General features: G+C 28.7%; 1 protein-coding gene across 1 annotated transcript in view; it reads right to left on the reverse strand.

The window, feature by feature from the left end:
- The window catches only part of LOC129971945 (GTP-binding protein GEM-like), an 89,284-nt gene that overhangs the window by 14,320 nt on the left and 47,454 nt on the right, over positions 1–27,510 (reverse strand). The window contains exon 2 of the mRNA XM_056085923.1: positions 680–765. Within this exon, the coding sequence (XP_055941898.1) occupies positions 680–765 (86 nt within the window). The remainder of the gene's footprint in view (positions 1–679; positions 766–27,510) is intronic.

Below are 27,510 nucleotides of genomic sequence, written 5' to 3' on the forward strand. Positions count from 1 at the left end.
CGCAACCCTTTTTTTACAGGAGGAGGGGCGGGGGGCTCTTTCACACACCTCACAGTGTAAAGATCAACCATGCCCGAACTACGACTCCCAAATTACGGGGAAGACACGCTACCCCTAGGCCAGGACACCAACAATTCAAAACAGTTGAAAATTTCATAAAAGCAATTAAAATTGTGGTGATTATTTTATTTTAAAGTCTGAATTATGTTTAATTGACTGTTACCACTATACGGAGTAAATATGTCTTAAGGCAGATATGAATTTACTGATATGCCCTACGGTTTTCCAAAAATAAAGCAATATCGGAAACAATACATGTCACCATAACTGGAACATGTAGGTATTAAATTCAACTTTGTATATTCATTCTTTCTTCTCAGATACTTCCGGTCAAAAGAGAGTCAATGTGAGTCATCGCTTCTCAGTACATATTTTGCAAGAGAAAGGCTGATTTAATTGACTTTTTCTTTAACTGACCTCGCTTCAATATTATGAGACTCATCTAAAAATTTTTTCTCATGTAATTTGAAAGACTGAACGTCAGCCTGATGTGTCGCCATTTTATTTACATATAATATCATATTTCTTTTCCCAAATGCTTCTTATTTTGTTAGTATTTGTTCCTTTAATTTAGAAGTGGGATCACGAAAAGCTTTAAAATTGCAGAAATATTGCTTACTATTAAATTCTTGGATTCAACGCATTCGAGGTCAGCTTCTTCTCCGTCCAAAAGTATTGAGACAGTCGTATTCCCAGAAGCAATATCTGTAAAGAGAAAAAAAAAATTCTATAGATTCATGAGATCAAATGTTAAAAAAATAAGTTGCTATTTTATCTGCTATTACTATCTTAAGATGCAATCAGGTTCTAATTCAGATTGGTTACATAATAATACTGTAAATTTTGTTTAATTGCATTTTGCTTTTATTCACGTTACAAGATATCTTCAAGTTAATGAAGAACTTTCTTTGTATTGGGGAAGATCGGTTATAGGAGAGATTTTATACAGTAAGCAGTAATGATTAATTTACTTTACAAAGAATTTTACAAAAAAAAAAAAAAAAAAAAAAACCTTAAAGATTTTCATGAGGGGAAGATCAGATATGATATCTAAATATTTTTGACAAATACCTTGAAAATGATTATTGCTTTCATGATTTTTCTACGAGTATTGTATAGATACTGTAAAGCTGTTTAATTTCTTTTTTATGAGTACTCATCGCAAATGTTGATCAAGCAGGTCATATCAATTTTAGTGGAAATTTTAATGTACTTAAAATAAAATATTGTTCGTAAGGATACTAACAATCAAAAGTTAAGGAGTCAAAAGTTTCGATAGACATAGTGAATAAGGTAAATTAGTTTATCTTATGTCTACGAATCTCCGTTGAATGACTTAATTAGCATGAGACGTTATCACTATCGTTTCTATTGCTAATAGAATTAATACTGTGACAATATATTATTTACTTTTTCCCCTAAAAAGAAATATATATTGAACAATATTTCATGGAATTATCAATATTCGCAATAGTGAATAATATTGTTGAATATTTAATAACAATAATATATAATATCGGACAATATTGTACAGCATTGTGCAACAGAATGTGCTACTGGAGTCGTACAATCTCCTTCAATTATATCGTAGAAACAAGTGAATAGAATTTTGCAGAGGGATTTGATAACCTTATCAATAATTGTTTCACTTTTAAAGGGGTTTTAGACAGTGCCCTTTTAAATAAATGTAGGGGAAGTTTAGTCGAACTATTATACATGCAGATGATTAATTCTATAAATACTGAAAAGCTACAAGTATCCATCACACGCGAATACGGTGGCCACTCAAGACGCTTGAATACACACAGTGAAATTCCTGTAATTGATTGAATCCTGTTAGAGAAACTCACCTTCATGGATTAGGACGATGGGGGTGTTTTCTGAGATCCTTTAAAGTTCATCCGATACACACATTTATTTAATATCCAAAAACTAAGAGTGATTTTCATTGTTATATCACTCCTTAAGAATACAGTCTATCTTTTCAGTTTTTGAGAGGATGTAGAGATTTTTCTTATCTCTGAAAGAGATAGCCTGCTTTCCAATTGCCTGAGGTATCTGAATTCCTATGATCTTAGGAATGACAGAATTGAATTTTTATCCTCTCGTGCTGCCTAATATTTGTTGCTTTCAGAGACATTCTCATTCGAATCCAGGTGCCTTAGAATAATGAAACGACAGATTTTGTTTAATCTTTTTATATCACAATATTGTCAGTCATTAGATTTATTCGGAATTGGGGAAGATAAATATAGCTTGAATATGCATACAAAATAGATCACAGTTTTTATCTTGGAGTGACATGAAGTATGGAAGAATTCTTCAATCCCTTTTGTAAAATCTTGATTTTAAATGAGTTATGAAGGAGAATTGTTTGCATTGATTTGTGCATCTTAAAAGTAGCTTTAAACTACAATTTTTAAACATTAGCAGCGTGTAATTTGTAAATTTCAAGGATTCTGCTTGACAGTTTCATTTAATTTAGTGAACTGAAATTATTGTACCATTTGATTTTTTTTTTTTGTAAACTTCAAAAATATACGATAGCATTAAATCCTAACAAAATTAGGAGACTACCTGACTTTTAAGTTTTTAGCGGTATACGATGCCCGAAGGATAGAACCTGGGACCTTGTGGTTCGCAGTCCACTAACTAAACCAGGATACAAAAGCGTACGCTCGTGTAGCGTAGTTGTTAACCGGATTATATGCTGTTCAGCACAGTACTCTCCTTCCAGTGAGTCGGAGGTGAGACAAACGATATGGCTTGTTGAATGGTGATGCATTGAGATGTTGTCTAAATGGGTTTGTACCCAGTGGAGTAGTGAGTGTGTGTGGGTGAGTGGTTGCTGCGTCAAGTGAGTCTGACGACTGTTGGTTTTTGCTGCGTCAAGTGAGTCTGGCGACTTTGGTTGCGGGTAGATGGCGCCACAACAGCTGTACGAAGGTTCATCGTCCGAGGTCTCCAATGTAGCGGATTGCGATGCGTAAAGGATAGAACCTGGAACCTTGTGATTCGCAGTCCAGTAACTAAACCAGGATACAAAAGCGTACGCTCCTGTAGAGTAGTTGTTAACTGGATTATATGCTGTTCACCACAAGTTCTTAGAAAAAACTCATAAAGCTTGCAGTATTATCCTTTTTGCTTATCAGTATCATGAGGGATAAACTTTTCATCACTTACTATTACATGCGTTGAAATTGTGAAGGTTTCTGCATATTTACATTCAATATTGCAGATATCATTTTTTTTATAAATGCGATCGTGAAAGTATTTTTATAATCAAATAATAAGAATTTTTACAATCAAATAAACCAAGAAGTTTCGTCTTAGTGATTATTTAAATTTTCGAATCCTTTCTCAGCTGCTTATTCTTTATCCATCGTTAATCAAAGTACTAGATGAATACTTATTAAAGCGCTAGATATATAAAGTACTTGGATAGCAAACTTAGTAAAGCTTAATGATATTATGCTCCTATCTCGAAAACAACACAAGAGTACTTAAGGAATCGATAACATAATTTTGAACCATAATTAAATGACAAGAATTACCTGAACTAGTTCCGGAGCCCTTAAATTAGCGGGAGGTCGTTTGATTCTCGATATTAGATTTAATCTACACCAGACCCAATACGCAGTGAATCTTTTGATAGAACTAGGAACTTCTGAAGTGCTTCAGTCAGCTTTTATGTGCTTTACTAAGAGCTGAAAGCAGGTTTTGAGACATCTGAATACCTGTATCTCAAAATTACCAGTATTTCTTAATCTGATTTCTACGCTTTATCATTTTTAAAGTTTTACCATAAATACATCATATACCATTTAAGTGCTTTTGCAGTATGTTTTTTTAATCTTTTGTAGAAAAAAAATATGCAAAATACAATAGAATCTTTTTTTGATTTCACTTCATCTTACTTATCTTATCCTATCCTATCCACCATTATCACTTAATCTTATCATTCATGTTGAAATCATGCTCATTTGTAAATTAAATTATTTGTGCAAGTTATAAAATTAATCTGCAATTGCACAAATAATTTACAGTGCAAGTTACAAAATTAATCTGTAATTAAATTATTTGTGCAATTTATAAAATTAATCTGTAATTGCACAAATAATTTAATTTACAAATGAGCATGTATTCAACATGAATGATAAGATTATATGATAACGATGGATAGGATAGGATAAGATAAGCAAGATGAAGTGAAAACAAAAAAAAAGGTTCTATTGTATTTTGCATATTTTGTATTGTGGAAAAATGCAATTCAAGATCCACATATCTATCTGTCGAAAATCAATTCAATTATATTTGATAAATCCAGCACTACAATGGATATGAATGTATTATTTATCCTTTATTTTATGCACCCAACAATGCTTGGGAAAAACGTTTTTTCATGTTTTTAATTAGCTAAAATTAACTATTTATTTAATTACTAACAAATTCATTTAACCTGGAGTTAAATAAGTTTATTAAAAGTATACTAACATTATTAAAAGTATACTAACTTGTTAGTATAATTTTGTAATCCTACTTTGAGTTGAATAGTATTTGTTCTATCGGGAGCTTCACGAATAAGCAGATGAGAAGCTGTCATATTAGAAAACTTCTTGTGACCTTCCTGATGAATAAAACAAAATGGAAGTTTTATAATCGTCAAAATATTTCATTTCAAGATTTTATGAATCTCCAAATTTTAACCATCTCTCTCTCTCTGTGGAAGATAACAAATTTAGAATCATGCCTTTATGTGAAAAACCCGATAACTCTAAACTGGGGGAACATGTGAACATGATGGGAAAAAACGCTGAAAGGGAACAGTTTCAAAGAATAATATCTGACATGTAAATTTTATGATAAATAAAAAACAACAAATTTCTCTTAAATTGAAGACATTAAAGGAAGGATTGTTTTTGCTCTGTAGGAGTGCATTTGTACAGGCAAGTTTGAAATTATAATGGGATAAAACGATTTAATTTGGTTCCTTTTATTATTTGAAATAATATATCGGTTTTGAAGCATTTGACCTCTTCTGTACATGGGAATTTAAAAAAGTTAACTGGGGACGTGCGGTCTGTGAGACCACCAGCGATGGATTTTCTAACACCCCTATTCTATTTTTAGTTCAAATGAATGGATTGACCCTGTAGCTTCCTGTTTTGTAACCTTCAATACACGTGCACTTTTTCAACCGATTTCAAGAGATACTTTAAAAAATAATTCAGTTATTTCTTCGAGCGCGGTCTCTAAGACCGCATCTCCTTGTTAGTGTCCCAGTAAAAAACAAGGCTTAGCAGATGGCGCTAAAACTTGGGGCCCGAAATATCATCCAGTTTACTGATCCTATTATGAAGCAGTGCACCAGACACTTTTAAATGAAGCAGAAAGTGATTTTAGCGATAAGGATAATTGTTCAGAAGAGTTTTTCGATGAAAGTTCGGGTTCAACTGATTTTAATATGTATGTTCAAACAAAATCAATTTTTCTAGTGATAATGTATTTTGAAAAATTTATAAATATATTAATATACCAAGAGATATATATACAGAATTTATAGGTTCATTTTTATACTAGTTCTTAACCTGTATGTTTAAAATGCCTTAGAAAACCGTGCTATGAAAGTCAGACATGCCGATAATAAAAGGGCCGATTTTACCCATTGTCATTTTTTTTATTTTTCATATAATTGTTGAATTTTACATTATATTGTCTTCTATATATCGTCATATACTGTAAAAATAAATATGATTTAAAAAGTAAAAAGTAATATGCTTTTTCAAGAATATTATTTATTGTAACATGTAATTTGAGAAGAAAATGTATGTTCCAACGCATTTACTTTTTTCAATGACAATATATTTTGAAAAAAATTTTAAACCTATCTATATATCAAGAAAAATATCTGCAAAATATATTGGCAGTTTTTCATACTAATACATTCATTAGAAAATGCGATATCGTAGACCACACCTCCCCATTTAAGTCTTAAAATTTCACCTCCCCAGTTAAGGGTTAAAATTTCTTCTCCACTTTACAGCGAAACTGAATTTCAATATTATTTAGTTTTGTGAGAATTTGACAACAAATATTCTTTCTAATTTTAATTAAGTATATTTTTATTCTAACTTATGCACCTAGCTAAAAAGTTTTGTCTAATATTGTATAAATCTTTCATGTTAATTGAAATTCTTTTAATCTTGTGCAATGCCCTCATTTTAGTATCAGTTAAACACACCTTAAAGCGAGCATAACAAAAGGGATAAAAACCACTCCCCCTAATTAAGGTCAAATCCGATAAACGGGCTGTGATCAAGGAGATAGGCTCCATCTTCCGATCCACGCTAATTCCGCCTTGGATGGTAAGCAAAGGAGACACTTCCAAAACACAAAGTTCCAAAAGATGTTGGGAATAAACTACTTAAGGACATTTTAATCCACTTGTGATAGGTGGAAGAGGATAAACTGTAGATTGTGGATACCTGCTTTGGATACAAATTGTGTTCGTACCGCTATGTACAGAATCAAGTAATTAGATCCAAGTTAGAAGACCTTCTAATTAGAACAAGTTTGTACACATTGTTTAGTGATGAAAGAAATGAAAAATAAATTTGAGAACTTTTGAATCTGACAAATTATTTGTTACCTTTTTATAAATCTGGAAAAGACATCCTCATCTCTAAGTTATTTTAATCATCGAATAATTTTAAAATTTTTATGATTATGTGACGATACGATATTTCTTAAGGATAAGCTTATTTTTACCTATACGGAGTTTTATAAATAGAAATAACTCAACTTAATAGCTACTGCTTTGCATCTTAACAATATCTTTATTGCTATTCATTTGAAATATCTTTGAGGCATTAATTCACAGACAATTGTAAAATTATCATTCAAGATTTGATATTATAGTTTTTGAAGGGTTAAAATGAAATATATACACATAATTGGGAAAAGTTTTCAAATAAATTTCAACTAGTAAAAAGAGAAGAATGCTTTTTAAAAATTTTAACAAGAATAAGAGTATTATATTTTGTCATTTGCTTTTTGAAAAGTTTTTTTTCAGAAACAAACAAACAAAAAAAAAGTTTTTTTCCCCCTTTTTTCATTTTATATATCAAATTTCGCTTTATTTTGTGAGCAGTGCATAAAAAGAAAGAAAAAGAAGAACCGATATTTAATAAAAATTCAAGCGTTAATCATTCGTTAAAACAAAATAATTAAGAAAGCAAAATACATAGTTTAATTTTTAGTTATAGTTATTTTTTTATATTATACAAGCAGCATATAGCTTCTGAATTACAAGAAAAAAATTAAGCAAGCTTAAATATTTAATAAAATGAAATTATTAAAAAATAAATTATAATTAATTAATTAAATAAATAAAATAATATTACAGAAAAAAAGAAAAAGTTAGGATTTGAATTTAGGCATAGCCTCAAACATGTGAAATATTTCCTTTATTACATATTACATATTATATATATATATATATATATATATATATATATATATATAATAAGCGTCTCCATCTATTACAGAAAATATATAGAAACGGAGTAATAAAGAGAGAAAAAATAACTTGCTTTCTTTCTTTCCTTTCGCAGCAATGCGGAAGTTTGATAAATACATAAGTAGATCTTTGATACTCTAATAATATTTAGCAGAAGCATGCAGAACTGGTACTAAAACGATCAGTCCTTTGGTAAGAAAAACATCTATGGCAAGAAGATTCAACAGCTGCTAATATTTCCTTCCGCATAAATATAATGATAGTTCACATAAAAAGTGGTTGCTATAGAGCATATCTTAATGTAAGATTTGATGACAACAGTTGTTCCTTGTTAAGAAAAAAATATATAGCTGGAAAATTGCATAGCAACTGACTTTTTTTCTTATGAAAATAATGAAAACAAATATCATGTATTTTCTGAATCCGTATTTAAAAAAAACAATTTTTAATTAAAATCTGAAATGGAATATCTCTTCATTATTTTATATAATTTATAACATTTAGAGCAAAACAAGTCGTATAATAATATTTAGTTGATGCAAAGGGAAAGTGAAACTATTATTGAAAATTTTAGTGAAGGCTATTATTTTTATTTTATGCTTTGCATAAGATTTTCCTTTTTCTTTAAAATCGAGAATTTTTATTTAACTTAAAAAAGTATATTTTTTTACATTTTTGTTTCAATTATTTATTTCTCTAACTTTTTTCTGTCCCTTTGGTATTCTCTAAAAAAATTGCATTTGTGATGTAGTCTCCAACGCTTTTGATAGCTTTATTCCAATGTAAAAAATGTCTTTAATATACCTTAAAGAAAGCTTTGTGACCTCTTGGATAATGAGCTTTTCTTTTTTATACTTATTAAATTTCATACTTAAATACCTAAAATATACTTTTTGTGTATTACATTATTATTTACGTCATATTACAAAAAACTTTTTGCATATTAGTCAATAAAATAAAACTTATAATTTCTAGAGACTAATGAGAAGTAAAAATGGTGCATTAGTGCGACATATTTTACATAGTATTTTCTAATTTCTAAAACAGATTCATTCGTCATACTCAATATATTTTACTGTATATAATTATAATAGTATTTAACTTCAAATATGTGATTAAAATATTAATAAAATGCGAAAATGGTTTTTCGATTTACAACATTGGATTATTGATTCATTTTTGCCCTTTAGCAATGCTATCAATGTCATTTCACGATGAATGGACGAATATAAAAGTTTTATTCTTCAATTATTATGAAGACAGTTAAAATAGTCAAAGCTCCTTACCAACTCAGATAGCGAAGAATATTTCCAAATATTCTATAATATTGCGAGATATTGCATTACATTATTAGATATTCAGTAAAATTTTACAATATAAATTTATTGTACAATATTATGAGGTATTACATTACTTTATACAATATTCAATCATATTCTACTAGATGACTCAGTATTTTAAAATATAGCATAGTACATAATATTACCTCTCTAAGTTTTAAGTTCTGCAATTGTCGTATTCACTTGTATTGGAAACTGAACATACAAACTTCATTTGAAAGGATTTCGTTCAAAATTTCACAAAAGTTTTCAACTTTGATGTAAAGATCATAAACAAAATTTTATTCATACAGTTCAAAGTGTTTTTTAATTGTAGCCCTTACTGACAGACATTTATTTTCCCAAAAATATGAATCTGGGGGGGGGGGGGAGGTTCTCTGGAAAATCCGAAACTTGACAAATTTGTCAATATCTCGAGTTCATATATAATAGTACTTCGTCTCTATTTACTTTCCATACGTGAAAATAAAATTCTCTTTTTAATCATCCTATTCATATCAAGAGAATAAAACATGTTGCTATAAATACAAAAAAATATAAATTAATGCATTTTATCATTAGTTGTTGCTCTTATGAGCATGTAGTGCAAGATTTTGGGTCTCTGGTGCAACTTGGAAAAAATTCTTTTTGGAAAACATAGGTATTTTAATCTCATACAAACAAATTGAATTTAAACTGCTTCGTTATATACATTTTTTTATTTTTCAAAAAGTTTTAAATATTTCATAATATTTAATATCATACAAACAAATTGAATTTAAATTGCTTCGTTATATATTTTTTTATTTATCAAAAAAGTTTAAATATTTCATAATATTTAAATGTTTTTAGAATATGGTAGTAAATTAATCAGAGATTAATTTCTAATTTTTTTACATGGTAGAGAATTTTAGAAAAATAAGGTTTAAAATAATATGGAGGTCAAAACTGTAGAAATTAATTAATATAAAAAATCTGCTGATTCGTACAATATTAAAGTGTAATTACATTTTGTGAAATTAAATCTGTTTTCAAAGTTTTCTTAAAATTTTTAATCAATTATAGAATAAGTGTATATGTGAAATTCTATTGATATTTTAATAAACAGCTTCTTTAATATTAAAAAATTATTATTATTTTCATAATTTAAATACATTGAATAAATTATTAATTTACAAAAAATAATATTGACTTAAATGTTCATAACATTTGGAAAGGAATAAAAATAAGTAGAAAATTAATATAAAATTTTATGAAAATATATTCGGAAAAACTTCTTAATTAGTTTTAATTAATTAACTGAGTAAAAATCTAGTACTCAGAGCTTGTTTACTGAAAAAATAATCAACTTTCAAAAAGCAAAAGATTTTCTCCCTCAGAAATTGATTAATTTTTGGAAAAAAATTTAATAATCCTCACCTTTTTTTTTGCTAAAAATTATCAACCAAATTAGAATTTCTGATTAATAGCTTTCTACCATACTATTAGTCCGACGGAATTTTAAATTTAAAATGAAAATTACTATCACTTACACCTTATACTTTTAGAAATATTTATTTTTTATAAGCAAAATAAAAAGAAATTCATACATAGAAAATAAATTAGATTTCTTGAAGTAAAAATATAATGTCACTAGCCGCCTTTGGGTGACCAAATGTTTCGTCACGTGTAATGTTCTCTAAAATTTTAAATTGAAAATTTAGTTTTGTTAGTCTCTTAATATCTCCGTCAGCAAAATAGTTTTACGCATCAAATTTTGATAGTCATATAATTCATACAATTGTAAAAAACCGTACTCTACTGTGATGATTATACTATGGTCTAAATATCAAATGAAATGAAAAAAAAATCCAAGACATATAAAAAATGTTTTTTTTTTCTGAAAACAAATAGGCTTTTAAAAAAATATGATTTCAGAAAATTCAATCCCTTTGGACTGAAGTCTTATGTGTACCACAGAACATTTTTGTAATTGTTGCAATATTTCAATTAAAAAATGTATCAGAAAATTCAGTTTTAAATTTTATTTTCAAAAATATTTAAATTTGGTGCGTTATATTTTATTTTATTTCAGAAAATAAATGCACTTATGAAAACAATTGTGAAGTCTAAATTATATATAGTCCTTTGATCCTGTAAATCACGTTCACTAAATTAGTTTTGACAATCTGACGTTTCAATCTTCTGATATCAAACATGACCAAGTTATAAAGCTTTGATTATCATTATTTTAAAACAAACAACAATTTCTTATTTTAGGCCAATAAGTCTTTGGGAAACTTTCCACTTAATGGCATATTTCCTTAAGTCGGTTGATGGAGGGATCTAAAATCGCTGGATTTTATAAAATAGAGATATTCGAATATTCTTGTCTTAAACAGTTTTAGTCGTAAAAGCAGTGGAACGTTTCCTGTTTAAAATATGTTTCCCAAAAATTTTGTATTAAATATGACTCACAGAACAGGGGGTCCGTATAACAATTTACATTTCGTAATTCTTTAGAACATTTATTGATTCAAACTATATAAAATATAATTATTTATTTTATATAGAACATTTATTAACTATTTATTATCACTTTTATCAGTTTATTAACCATTCAAATTGGGATCCAATAAAAGTTACGTGTTCTATTATATTGTTATATGTAACTGTTGCATGAATTATTGTCATAGGTTAACATGATGGAATATTTTAGATTAGAGAGTCAGTTGCATCTATAATAAGTGACAGCGATTTCCTCGAAATTTTCTTGCCTACTCTCCAATAAAGATCTTATCTCCCTTATTCCACAAACAAATATGAACTTTTAATAAAACCACAAATTCCTTTAATGGCATTGGTTAACGATGATTAATAAATATAGAGCTATGGTGTGAATCCAAAATTTTTACTGAATCTATCGTGAGAATACCGATTCCGGCGCTTGCTTGGCTGACCGATTAAAACCATAATTTGACATAAAAATTTAATTGTAGTCACAAAGGAACATATTAAATTTCATTGATTTAAGTCATTTCGATTCAGAGTTTTTGTGCTTATGTGTATGTGAAATTATAGAGTGGCAGAGGTCAGCTATATGTCAAATTTGATAAATATCTATAAGTGGATGTTGAACTTGTGCATCAGATTTTATCAAGGTAGTTCTTTGTACTTTGTAATTATAGAGTTCACTCTTACTCGAACAGACAGGAGACATATTTCTATAAATGAATTTCGATCAAAATTTGACATAAATATACAAAATTGGTCTATCTGTCAAATTTAAATCAAAATTTGTTAAATATCTAGAATTTGGTTGCTGAACTTGTGCATCAAATTTTTATCTAGGTTGTTCTTTGCGTTTTGTACGTATATAGATAACTCTTACTCGTACAGCCAGAAGACACATGACTCTAAAAAAGTTTGTTCAAAATCTGAGATAAATCAGCAAAATAGATCATTATTCCATAAACTAAAATTTAATTCAAGGTATATTTTAACTTTCATGTTAACAGGCAGACAGACAAGCAAACTACCAAAAATATGATTCTTGGACTCAGGAAGCTCTGAAAAGTGTGAAAATTTTGAGTTCGTATCTTTTTAATATCACAATACTTCCTCTACATTTCATATATGAAGAAGTAAAAAGTATTTGCATTTTCAGAACTTTCGAAATTTTAAATTATCTAAATTGCCTCTATCAATCTCATGTATATTTAATACATAAAAAGCATTAAAATAAATCTCCTAGTGCTTCAAACTAGAAATCCCCACAATTGCCTTGAAAAAAATTGTTATTTTTACTTGGAATTTGTCGTAGAGACGATATTAAATCCATGACGTCAACCTTCTTTCTCTAAATTAACTTTTTTTTCCTCGCTTAAGTAACGAAAATCTGTCCCTTTAAAGCTCGCCTCGAAATATATTCTGACAATTCCGAGCAAAGAAACAACATTTCGTAAGCGGATTAAATTCTATTAGCGAGCCCACGTCTGAACTGACATGTCATATGGAAGTGACAAGCAGAAAGGTTTTAATAAAGAGTCTGTTATGTAACCGTTACCAAACCTATTTATAGTTTGTGTATGAAGTAACAGCTGTCTTTTAATATATGTAAATTAATCTCCAAGATATATTTAAGTTTTTTTTTCCCAGCGTATTACCATATATTTTCTTTCTAAAAGTTTCATATTTTATAATCGGATTAAAATATTAAATTAAAATATTTTTCCTAAAATATCGTTGTATGAAAATATTAAGATTTCATTTGTGAATCTTTATTTTATTTTAAAATATATTCTTAATGATATAGCAATGATAAAGGTTCGTTTATTTACAGTATTATTTACAAAAAAAGGCACATAACGCTGTAAATACAACTAAATAACGATAACAAAAGATAAAAAAAAATACTGACTTTAGCGAAAGATATTATTGAAAAGCTAACTGATTGGCAGTTGGAACTGTCAACTGATTGAGAAAGTAGATGAATTGTGTGCTGCATGCTCTGAAATTGCTGAGAAAAATTATTAAAAATATTCTTTTATTTTAAGCAGATAAAAAAAAGCTTTTGATATTAAAGCTCTTTATTCAAAAAGTAAATATGCGCTAAATTTAGTTCTCTGTAAAAACAAAGTTCAGTCCTTTTGACCGTTTCAAATGAATTTCCAATCACCCTGCCTGCACCTTGATGCCCCATTTAGCCCCCATGATGTCCCATGATAAAGCCCCATTGTATAAACCTTATGAGTAGAAGTATAATGAATCGTGTGATACGTAAAAGAGTAATTCTTCATTTTTGTTCCTTATAATTCCCAGATTGAAATAAAATCCAGCATACAAAATCAGACATTAGAGAATGATCTGCAATTCCTACCAAATAAATTAGAGGTCACGGTCATTGCTCTCTCATGCAGTTTTCCTCGTAATAGAGAAAAAAGATATTTCTAAAGAGTTTTTTAAAGGATACTGAATAGATGCCTGATTAATGAACCAAACTTTAGTGAGTATTTAGATAACTTGGCATTAAAAATTAATTTTTTTAAAAATTATGGCAATATGTCTGTCTATTATTAAACAAGATTCGAAAATTCTTTTAGAAACTCTATTCCCTGCTGGAAACTATTAAAAACGAAGTAGTTCACATAAGAAATTATCATTTTTGCTTTGTAATATTAATCGGAATATGATCTAACTACAGTTCAGGTGCTATTATGCTGTTGCATTTGTTTAATAATCATTTGAGTTTTATCTGTGTATTGTTGATTTCTGCAAATTGTGTACGCATCAGCTGTATTTTACAATATACGTTTCGTATTTTTTTGAGGAAAGAAGCTTCGTTCTCGTTATTAAGCTTGTTGGACTTATTACAACATAAATCCACTGGAGGAATTTCCATAACAATAAATTTGCTGTTACATTTTAGTATTGGGTATTTGTATTTCTGACTATTTGCTGAATAAGTCTAAAATCATTTCTGTAGATTTTTCCGACCAAATCACAGGATTCTTCATCGTCGCTAAAATTGCATGCGAAATTAGAAGTATTTTCGAAAGTGTTCGCCAAAGCACATGCAATGTTCAATGAATGCCTTTGTGAGTGGGTTGCATTTTATACATTTGATTCGAAACTAGCCGTATTCATATGTCTCCAAGTATGGAAGGTCACATTGCAAGAAAAATAGGATCACCCTACACTATCATACCATTTCTACATCTATGTGTGCTCTTTGGATCAACAGGAGATGGTGATCATTTTGTTGATGGAATTTTGTTTTCATTCTATCTTCTTCTGCATTCTGAACACCGAATTTCAAATCAATTTACTTGTTTAAGAGGCGTGGTTAGATCTCCTAGTTTTAAACCTTGAAGAGGCACCGAAGTAGCAGGGATTGTCTATAAATTGATACATCTTTCTTCTGATATACATTATATAGTTGAGGGGAAGAAATGAGAATTACTCAAATGAATCTGCTGAGAATTTCACCATTACTTTTAAGGTTAAAAAAAAACGTGATTAGTTATCACAACTATTCTCTATATTCTCATTTTCTAATGAATCTAAGTTTAATATTGTATTTTTATCAATCGAACGAAATATAATAAAATGTTTACAAATAAGGAGGGAAATCATGCCAAATTCTTGCTTATGTTTGATCAATATTCGAGTGATACATTTTCAAGTATATTTTAGTAATTAACATTCGCACGCCCCACGAGCGGGGTTATTCTCAAGTCTGGTATAATCGGTATAAATTATAACGCCGGTTCTTGGGCAACCATTTGTCGTACGATTTTTATCATGGCATTATGTGTCACGACTGACATGATTCTTCATTATGAGCGGCATATCCATTTATTCTCAGCTATTTATGTATTACACTGACTGTATGCTAATACTTGTTGTTGTGTTTCTTATGGCACTTGCCACGAACAAGCCCGTTGTTACGAAGACAGCGATTTAAGCCGGAGGGAGAGCTTCTCTTGTTTTTATAGTAACGCCAACTAGGGCGAAAAGTACGACTTTGCTACTCACGCATCACTCATTCGCTTGCACAACCCCTTTTTACATGAGGACACATTCACACATCTCACAGATAGAACAACGGAAGAACAACCATGCCCAAACCGGGACCCGAACCGAGGACGCCCAGATCACGGAGAAGACACGCTACCCGTATGCCAGGATACCGATATGCTAATACTAAAACTCAGAAATGAAGACGATTCATTTAACCCCGTTAATGTACAGCTTACTCACTTGAGTAAGGTTATATTTTGCTTCGTAGCTGCATCAGTCGCAATCTATGATCCGTTTTTGCTTTTTCTAACAAGTCGAAATGCTTTTCTAGATAGTTAAACAGGTTTAAAATGCATATTCTATTCTTCCAGCATTTATCTTAAATGAAAATGTTGCCATTTTGAATTTTTATTATTTTTCCCCTTTGATAATGTTTGAGGTAAGGAAGAAAACTGAACATATTCATTTTTTAAATTTTATTTTGCTATTTCACTATGTTTTAAAAACTTTCATAGCTTATACAATAAAAAGTTTTAAAACGATCTCTTTATTTATGTTTCGCCAATAAGAATATTTAAAAACAATTCTTTTCGTAAATAAACTGATTTTTTCCTTCACAGTCAGTGCTTCAACTTTTACGTTTTCAATATGTTTTTAAAAACATTTTAAGCCATGTTTTTAAAAGAGAGGCAACATTTAATATCCAATTTATTCATTTACACATCTTTAAAATTCAATATACGTTACATTGGGCTTGAAACTCGAGTTAAATTAATTTCTTACAAACTTCTTTAAACGAAATTAATATTCTACTAAATGGAAAATAAACAAAATATTACAAAGAAGAAAGAACCTTGCATTTTCTTCTGATTTTAAGAATAGTGTATGATTAAAAAAATTTCTATTTTTTAATATTCCAGCAGACAGATACAGTACTCACAGTCAATATATAATAAGGAAAATGATATCAAGAATAAATTGATTTAAATCTATTTTGAAGCTTATTGGCTATCTATTTTAAATGATCCGAAACTATTTAAATTCAATAATCAATTTTTAAAGAATTAATAATTAAAAATTTTTCTTGAGCTAAGTGAATCTTCTGCATACTAATGGAAAAGGACTCAATACATGTCACCTTTTCCTACAGTCAGAATAGTGAAATCTAGGTCAAATTGAAATTCAATAATCAATTTTTAAAGAATTAATAAATAAAACGTTTTCTAGAGCTAAGTGAATCTTCTGCATACTAATGGAAAAGGACTCAATACATGTCACCTTTTATTACAGTCAGAATAGTGAAATCTAGGTCAAATTTAAATTCAATAATAAATTTTTAAAGAATCAATAATTAAAACTTTTTCTAGAGCTAAGTGAATCTTCTGCATACTAATGGCAAATGACTCAATACATTTGACCTTTTCCTACAGTCAGAATAGTGAAATCTAGGTCAAATTTAAATTCAATAATAAATTTTTAAAGAATCAATAATTAAAACTTTTTCTAGAGCTAAGTGAATCTTCTGCATACTAATGGAAAAGGACTCAATACATGTCACCTTTTATTACAGTCAGAATAGTGAAATCTAGGTCAAATTTAAATTCAATAATAAATTTTTAAAGAATCAATAATTAAAACTTTTTCTAGAGCTAAGTGAATCTTCTGCATACTAATGGCAAATGACTCAATACATTTGACCTTTTCCTACAGTCAGAATAGTGAAATCTAGGTCAAGGATCCAATCCAATCCAGACACTCCACTTTAATTCAAATTCTACTAAGGAATATTTAAGTAGGGTAACTTTTAAGCTTTAAATATATTGCATCATTACAGGTAACAAAAAAAATCTCTTTTAGCTAACTTTTAGATACTTCAGTAGCATTTTCTCTACTACCAATAAGATATCTTGCATTCTCGAACTATTTGGCGTATCAAGACATAGACATCTTCTGTAGAACTTTCACTTTAAAAGGTATGCTACAAGTTTTTCCCTTATGTAATAGATTGTTATGTACATGTGTTTTGTTATACAAATTAATAACTTCAAAATTCCCTTGGTTTCCTTAAAATATTTTGTGAACAATTGTCATTCACTATACTATATTAACAACAATTGTAGAAACATCAATTGAGATTATGTAATTGAAACTATTTCAGCAAGCTTTTTCTGCATAGAATACGAAGTATATATAGGAAAAAAAATATTAGAATCGTCAAAAAATTCTAATTTTAGAAATGTGGTGAATCTTCACATTTTACACCCTCTTAAGTCAGACGAACACATTTTTGGAAATATGTCTACACCGCAATGGACAAGATTGAAGTAAAGGTATGAAATTTAGTATGTGTTTTATGACTAAACTCGTAGATTTCTACCAAAATTTGGACAAAATACTCCTATACGATATATGCGTATCTATAAGTGTTTGTATGTGTGTATCAACAAGATGATTAAAATTGAAATCGATAGAAATATCAAATTTAGTACATAGATCGATAATTATGTATTATATTAAATTTTGATAGTGTGTTTGCGAGTCTGATTATTCAATGATTATAAACATGGAAATTCAGAAATGCAACGACAAAAACTAATGAAATTTGGTATGTCATTGAGTTATAAAAAAAGCAGATCTTTTGTCAGAAACATACGGTATAACATTGGTCCCAAGAAATTGAAGAATAAATATCTATAATTGCTAATAGGTTTTCTTAATCAAACTATGGAACGAAACTCGTTATATTTAATCACTGCAAGCTAAATCATGATGGAATTGCCCTTGAGGATTTTGCTTTGATATTTGAGAGTTTGCCATTCCATCATTGTCGATTCCCTTGTATACAAATCAACCTTGAAGAATCATTAATTTGCTTTCTACTCACTATCAGAGTGGTTTTCTCATTATCGAAACGCTGTTTTTTCTTTCAAATATCCTGAATTCGGAAGGATAATGTAACCTTATTTATTTGTGCTTAGCATAGAAAAAATTTCAAAACAATAAAAATCTTAAAATTTAAAGCGATAATTTTTTTTAAATGATTAAATCATAAACATATGAACTCTAATATAAATACTTAAGTAAACAGAAATTTTATTATAATTCATAATAAATCATTCTAATGTTTAATAAATATTTAATAAATCATTCATTTATGATATTAATAGCAGCTTTAGTTCCTTACATAAACTTTTTCTTAATAATAAATAATTAGTATTTGTACACGGATACATATGCAAATAATGTCATCTTTTATGTCAAAGTGTCAAAAGATAAAAATTTTCTAAAAGTAAATAAAAATTATATTATCGAATAAGGTTTGGGAAAACAATAATTCAATGCACATGTTTTTTATTGTATGCAACAAATGTTTCACAAAAAAACCCATAATAATGGTGCTATAAAGAGCGACTAAAATGTATTTATGCAAACTAACCTGTTTTTTTTAATAAATCAATAGAATCTCAACAGCCGCATTGTAATATTTGCTGCTCTGGAATATCATACAAATATCAGGAAGAATGTAATTAATTAACGAAGTCTTTATAGTGAAATGTTTGTCGGCTTGTTCATTATTATCTTAAGGATGCTGTTACTTCAGTATTTTAATCATTTCTGCATAATTAAAACGTGCATCTTTTTAAATTTATTTTCAATAGTTTAATAATTAATTAATAAAACTTATTGTTATATATTTGCTGATAAAGGTTATCTTATTAAAACAATTTTAATTAAAATTTTATTGTCTTGTAAATAATCTTATTTAGAATTTAAGTTCAAAATGAATTTTCTCTATTATTTTAAATGTATTCTTTACTATTTATTGTACTTTGCAATTTAGATGATTTGTCTGAACATTAAAAAAATCAATTTGTGCAAAGTGTATAAAAATATACATGAAAAGATGAAGGTAATATAATTTATTAATAGTATTAAAAATTATTAAAAACATGAAGGATTGAGAAATGAATAAATTTTTTAAAGCCAGGATCATTAACTTTTTTGGTGCTTTTATGGTTATTAAATCATATGAAGATCAGGCATATGATTTAATAACCAGTCAGGGAAACTGATTTTTCCATGAAGGTTTTCGTCCCTAACTTGATGCATTTGTGTAAAGAAATCGAGTCAAATTTCATTCCTATAACTGATTCCGTTTTTCAAATTATTATACGGAGAGACAGATAAAAAAACATTTTTTTTCTCTTTTTTTGGGAGGAGGATAAACATTTTGGAGCCCATATTAAATTAAAAAAAACTGTTGGGCATTTTTGATTTTTATCAACTATTTTCAGAAAAATCATTGAAAAAGAATCGATGGCAGTTCGTTTAATAATGGTTAGGTGTATATGCATATATTTTTAATATAAAACCACAAAGAATGACGAATTTCTGCATTAACGCGGAAATCAACCAATGAGAAAATAAAACATAAAAATAAGAAATGAAGCATTTTGACTTCAAAATCTGGTTAATCAGCGTATGTTACAATTGATAATGGTTCAAGAATTTTAGAATGCATATTACGTTATTTCACAAAGCAAAATAATATTAATAAGTTACTTCTTAAGATTTACTTTATGTGTTAATGGATTGTTAAATTTTTTCATGTTTCATTTTCAAATCAATTATTAATTAAATTGGAATTAAATTAACAAAATTAAGCGATGTCTATATGACTAGGTTCTGAAAACACTGAAATACGACATTGTCATTAAAAACGAGCAATTATACAGAATTTCAGATCTCTATCTTATCAAAAAGTGACAGAGAAAGAGAGAGAGAGAGAGAGAGAGAGAGAGAGAGAGAGAAAACGTTAAAAAATTTCAGAGAACTATAAAATCCGTTTTTTATAGGAAATCTTTTCTTAAAAATCAAATCAAATAAAAATGTAACAAAAACAATAAATTCTATTCTGCTGTTCGCCATTTTCAATTTTTTTTTTATTATTTTTACGTATAACAAATTAATTATTTTGTAATTATTACCCTTAATCTATTTATAGGGAAATATTTTTTTTAAAGAAATTATTAATATACGTTTCAGTTAGAAATTGCCTATACCTAGCCACTAATGCTTTTTTTGGAATCTTCTTTACATACGGGCAAATAAACACCGAAAGTTTAAATGAGAAGCAAAAAACCCGCATGGTGCAAACCTCGTTTCAGCTCATTTACCGAACATGGAAGAATTATGATGGCAATTACTTTTCCTTTTAGATATTATCAAAGACATCCGATGGGATTAAGATCCGTAGATTTAGCTGGTCGTCCATTCATTCCAGTTTTTGATCCGCAAATTGTCTGATGTCATCATTAGCTCAGGAAAGGCGAAATGATCATCTTTTATATGAAGATATACTTTAGAACTTCAACATGCGGCTTAAATAGGAATCAAGGCCGGTACGCATTATACGTCACAGTGGCATCCGCAGAAATTCAGTGTCTAAATTTGATTCTACCATCGCTATAATGGGATATCTCAGCAGCATAAGATTTGTAGCGGCTGATATGAAGACGGGGATAGCCTGGTTGGTAGGGCGCTGGATTTGCATCCATTGTGTTGCGAGTTCGAACCGCTCCGGTCTTGGAACTCCGCGAATGTGGTGACTGGTGCATGCATAAATCTGTCGTGTTCACAATATCCATCATGTCGGGAGTAAAATCACTGGGGGTACTGACTGGTTCAGAGGTGATCGTTCTAAATTACGATGTAAGGATGAGGGAATGAAATGCATGAATGAAGTCCGTCTCGTAAAAAGGGTTGTGACGTGTTAATGCCTAAGTCTTTCTCTTGGCCCTAGTTGGCGCTACTGAAAAAACACGAGACCCTCGTTCGGCTTAAATCGCTGACAGATAACTCTTAGCGGGCTTGTAAAGTGTCATAAATCACAACAACAACAGTAGTGAGTATCATTAATGTATGCTTTTTGTGCTTTACAGTTCCTAATGCAAAAGCATATCTTATTTGAATTATAAAATGAAAATATTTTCATTTTTACTAATTCTAGAAAATATGTAGATAAAAGTTATTTAGAAAAAAATTGCTGTTTTTTAGGAATAAATATTTTCAAATACAAAAAAAATGCGCCATACCATTTGATGTTTAGCATGTATTTTAAGTGAAACTTATTTTCAACATATAAATGAAGTAGCTAAAGGGAATGTTAAAAATAATAATTATTCTAGCTGTCCTTTCTGATACACAACTTGTTGCCACCAGGATTTCCAAAGAATAGAAATTTAATCAGTGTTCGGAATATGCTATTTCTATATAAGATATTCTAATTAATAAGGCATATGTTAAAATTAAGCAATCTAAAGTTAAAAATCAATATCCACTCTCCTATTAACCACTGATAAGTAATTAAACAACAGGCAAAATAATAAGAAAAGAAGAAACATAAATCTAGTTAATAATTCAGTACAAAAAAATAATAAAATATTCAAAAAAACAATAATAGCTAGCATACATCGGCAAATAATCTCAAATAAATAGAAAAACGAAGCAAAAAATTATGGTACATACTAAGAATATTACAAAAAATATAACTGTCACAGACTATTCAGTATAAAAGTATATGTCTGATAAACTATTCAGTATAAAAGTATATGTGTGATAAACTATTCAGTATAAAAGTATATGTGTGATAAACCATTCAGTATGAAGGCGTATGAGTGATAAACCATTCAGAATAAAAGTATATGTGCTATATTATTCAGTATAAAAGTACCTGTGTTACATTATTCAGTATAAAAGTACGTGTCATAAACTATTCAGTATAAAAGTATACGTGTCATAAACTAAACTAAGCAGTCAAGAGCAAAGATAATAAAAACGAGGGGAGGGAAACTGAATATGTACAATACTTTTAACTCATTAACACAACATGCCTATCCACTTCAACATTTCAATGGAAGAGAAAACAATTTCAACCAGTAACATGGGTAAGTAAACGCAAGATAAATCATTTGAATAAAAAAAGTTTTTTTAAAAACGAAATAAATAAACAACACACAAAGACATAAATCTACATACAAACATTGATCTCATATTCCAGGATATGAGATCTATAAATTGATTTTTCATAATACAACCGAAAAAACATAAAAGCAAATTAAATGGATATGATATGTTCGACATAAATTATACATATTTCATTTAAAAGTAACTCAAGAGTAGTTTAATAATTATAAATATTTTTTTTGTAAATAGTTGTTGATTCAGATTGCAACAATGATATGTTATTGAATTTGTGAGTTTGTTGTTTCTAAAGATACTAGAGTTTGAATAAAAATAAGTTGATGTTAATAATTTGCTAATATTAATTATAATGTATTAAGATTTCGTTAATAGCAAGTTTGTCTGCATTCAATTTTTGTTGACACACGAACGCAACAATTGGTGACTCGGACGTAGCTTGAATACGCAACCTTCTGATTTGGGGTCAGAAGGTTGTGTCTCAACCTGATCTTAAATAAGCTTTAGAGCAATCTCAAACTGGAGTGAAAGTAACAATTTTTAAATTGAATTTTTTTTGCATGAATAATTTAATGAGATGAAAAACATAAAAAAACAAATTTGATTGGATATATAACAGGTGGAGATAACAATTGTAAGCCACAGGAAAATGTATTCAAAAATAGATGTAAAGTTTAAATTACATTAAATTTTCTGAAAATTCAATACAAAATACGAAATAAATGCAGTTAGCAATTCTGAAATAAATAAATAAAATGAATTTTGACATGAAACCCATGAATTTGAATTATTGATTTTTATTTAAGATCAACCTCGTGAAACTTTAAGTTGCAGTATTTGGTCAGAAAAATTAATTTATCTTAAAAAATTCTACCTCAGATTTGTTTTATTTTATGCATTGACTTCATGGTGCTGAAAATTGCATTTTTGAAATGTTTCAATACAGTGATATTTTCAAACTGATATACTTTCTTTAAATTACGAGTGATAATTGTAGCGAGATTTTTGGATTCAATTTAAAATTTTAAATTTCATTATACCTCTGAAATCCACTGGATATCAGATCTGAAAAGCTTTAGTGGAAGAAATTAATGAAGTCTACAAATTAATGAAATTTCATTTTAAAAAGCAGAATTTAAGAAGCAAAACAAAAGGCTATCATAAAAAAATGTAATATGATGTACAAAGTTATTGACAGAAAACTAGCAGTCTTTGTCGTTCAGAATGTTTACCAGAAATATTGGATTCCTGGCGGGAAACTACCGATTCGACGAGGAGTTTTCATATAATTTTATTAGGTTTTCAAATTGCCTAATAATTTTCTGAATAACCAGATACAACTTTTCGTTTGTAATAAATATTTACGAATATTTCTTCTTAGATATTTATTGAGATTTTCTTTTTGTATTTCATTTTTACTATTTAAGATTTATCTTCTAGATTTTGATGGTAAAAATAGAAACATACTAATCACTTTTACTCTTCTAAGGTGTGGAAGATTACAAAAATAAACTTCCAAAATCTAGCAAAAACTTAAAAGAGAAAGGTGTATCACACTTATTGATTATAATTTGTTCAATATCTTCAAAATTAAAGGCAATTATCAATCCCTCTTTATCAGACATTAAGATAGAAAATAATGATTTGCTTATTAAAATTTTTAATGTCAAAACAAAAATTGTATAAACGTGTGGCGCAAAAATGATAATAGGAGATTAAATAAAAATCATTCATTGCCTACAAATCAAAATACCTTATAAATATTATCAAGATTTCATCTTATTTAAAGTTTTTCTATCTGTACTTTGCACTTTTATTTTGACTGAAATATTTTGAATGAAAATTTTCCTTTTTAGTGAAAACTTTTATGCTATCAAAATTTTTTCACATTTTATTATTCTAATTTCTTGTATGTAAAATCGAAGTCTAAATGATTTCTTTTCTAACCAATTAAGGACTTGACACTTTTAACACAAATTTTAATTTTGATTCTATCTCCTCGCAATTGAATAAATATGATACTTCTTTACTAGTAAATTAAAGAATCATTATAGTGCCAATAAATTTGAAGAAACGGTAAAAAGAAACCTTAATATGGGTCTAAACACTTTCAACGCTACCGACGAGATATCTCGTCTTTCATATACTTCCAATTATAGGTTTCTGTGAGCTAAAATTTGTCTCTTATGTAGGTGAACTTTCTAATACATATATAAAGAATACCTTTATTTTTTTTCAAACTGGCATAAGAGACAAATTTTAGCTCACAGAAACCTGTAATTGGAAGTATCTGAAAGACGAGATATCTCGTTGGTAGTATTGAAAGCGTTAAATAAGAAAAAACTTTTAGTTTTCCTGAAAACTTTATCATTCAACCAATATAAATTGTAAGCAGTTTTTTAAAAAGTGGGTAAATAAGCCGTAAGATGCTTTTAAAATTAAATGCAAACTCATAAATTTTATTCTGTGAATTAGATATTATCTTAGATTAGAGTTCTTGAATTAATTCTACTTTAATTCAAGAACTGAATATCTGTGTAGCAACTACTCTTGCATTAAAAATCTCTTTTCTGTTAAGAAAATGATCTAATGAAATTTGTAGCAAATGATTACGGTTTAAAAAATGCATTTTATATTTTTAAATAATGTTAGTGCTAATCATGTTTATGAGTGAAGTTAACATTAAAATTTTAGTATGCTTTAAGGAGCAAGTAGGGTATTTATTTTCATTGTTTTAATTAGATTCTTAGTTCAGTTTTATACAACTATTTAGTCTTTCCGAGAAATTTTATTGTTTTTGAACCGTTGCATTATGGATAAAAACTGTTTAAAACAAATATCATTTTATATAATAAATATGAATATAGAAATAAAATGAATAGAAATGTAAAAGTATTTTAAATGACATTGAAAGTTTCTCAATCATATTCTGAATACATCTAGACAAACATTAATAAAATTAGTGGTAATCTGGTATTTGTTTAAAAATTTAATGTATAATAAGTATAATCTAATATAATTACCGGTAATTAAAGTCTAATCTCTTGAATCTAAAACAAATGTTCTCCTTTTGTTTCAAATAAATTTTTAACCTAAGAATTCTCTTGAGTCCCTAATTAGATGCCACATGTGATTTTGCCCATTTATTGTCGTTTTCATTCATCTGAAAACAGAAAAAAAAAAAAAAACGAGATATTTAAACTTGCAGTTTTTTTCTTATAAAATTTATTTCTTCTTTAACTCAAATGCAGATTTAACTAGCAGAACTTCTGCAATCAATGCATGAGTTTAAAACGAAATTTTAGTACGAAAGATTACACAAGCGAATTCAATTGTTGGCTTCAAAGATGGAGATTACCACATTTAAAATTCATTTATTTTTTTTATAATGCACTTTTATTAAAACACTTGCCATCTTCCTTTCTTTTTCTTTTTGATAAACGCATTGGAATTTAAGTGCATCTTATCTAATAAAGCTGCAAATCTTGCCTATTCAGTTCCTGTATATTTTGCCAATTGAACTAGAATTATATAATCTTTTCAACTGAATTATGTGAAAGCCATACAAATGTCTTTCAGGAAAGACCAGCCGACATTATAATGCTATAACTCATTTGAATAGATATTAAAATCCACACGCTTATTAACATAACAACACATTCCTTACATCACCCATTCGCCAAATTTCTGCCATAATCCATGAGGAACATATTACGGAATTCCGAAATATTTAAACTGATTACATAACTTTTCAGCTTCTAAAATGAAAAAGTATACATTCTATTGTCTGATGCTGTCTAAATTATATTCGAATTCCGCTTGAATTTGCAATAATTTTAAATAAGCATATAAAAAATTATTTTAATAAAATACTACACTAGCTTCGCTAAAGTTTAGTTTTAGTTTAGTTATATTAACGTCTCGTTTTAAATCAACACTAAGTCTATTTTGGGATGGACCTCGTAATTAAGAACCGCGGTTAGATGACGAAGTGATACCTAAGTTTGAACCCCCTGTCCAAATTTTAGGATCATATTAGCGGGAGGACGTTTGGTCTCGACGGATTTAACGAGAACCAGAGCCGCTTATATGACGGTGTTTCGGTGGAATCGGGAAACCTCCGATTCGGTAGCCGAGAGCTTATTGCCAGGCCACCGCGACCCCAAACAGAAATAAAAAAGAGTACCTTATTTTGTCTGATGCTGTCTAAAATATATCAGAGTTCCGTTTGAATTTACAATAATTTCAATTAAAAATATAAAGTAGTACTTTAATAAAATTCTGTATTAGCTTGCCAAAATACTTTGTCCTTTAAGCTTTTCATTTCATCGGAAATATAAAACTCTATTGTGATTTTAACTCAAATTTTAATGAAATAAATTCCATTTTCAATAAACCAAACATTCCATTGCCAAATTCTATATTTTTATCAAAATAATTTTCAAGTTCCTTTTTCTTATTTTCATTGAAATTTTAAAAAAAAATTTTTTTTTATTTTTTTATTTTGATAAGAGAAGCATATGATTCTTCTAAGTAGCGTTCACACAAGGCCAACTAATGCGCGTAATCTCAGGTTACGCCTACCTCAGGACATGACCCCAATGGGACAATAGTAACTGGTTGTTCCATCGGAACAACTATTTGTCACTGCCCCATTGCGGTGACGTGATCTTTCTGAAGTAGGCGTGACCTTATATTGTGCGCAATAGTTGGCCTCTTGTGACTCCTGCTTAATAAGGGAAAAGAATTTTGAATGAAATAAATAAAATATTAAACGTTTTCTGTGGCATCATGCATAATGAATGTTTGGTTGCTGGGAACTTTTCAAGAGAACTGATTGGTCTACCTAAGAAAAGCTTCCTCATAAGTCCGCAAGAAATCGCAGTTTATCCTCAATAAAAGATTACTGTTGTTCAAGAGGAAGTTTATTTTTGACCGATTGATTTGTATTGTTGGTGACTGAATTATCGCCGACATGGCCCTTACACCAATTGGGAAAGCAGTTGGGAAAAGTGTGAAAACAATAGGAAAGGCCTCAAAAGTCATGCATAAAGCCGAACGGACCGAGGATAAGCGTCAGAAGAGGAAAAAGCCAAGAAAGGAAAGTTTCACCATCTACATCTATAAAGT

Source organism: Argiope bruennichi, chromosome 6, assembly GCF_947563725.1.
Source record: "Argiope bruennichi chromosome 6, qqArgBrue1.1, whole genome shotgun sequence".
Taxonomy (NCBI): Eukaryota; Metazoa; Arthropoda; class Arachnida; order Araneae; family Araneidae; genus Argiope; species Argiope bruennichi.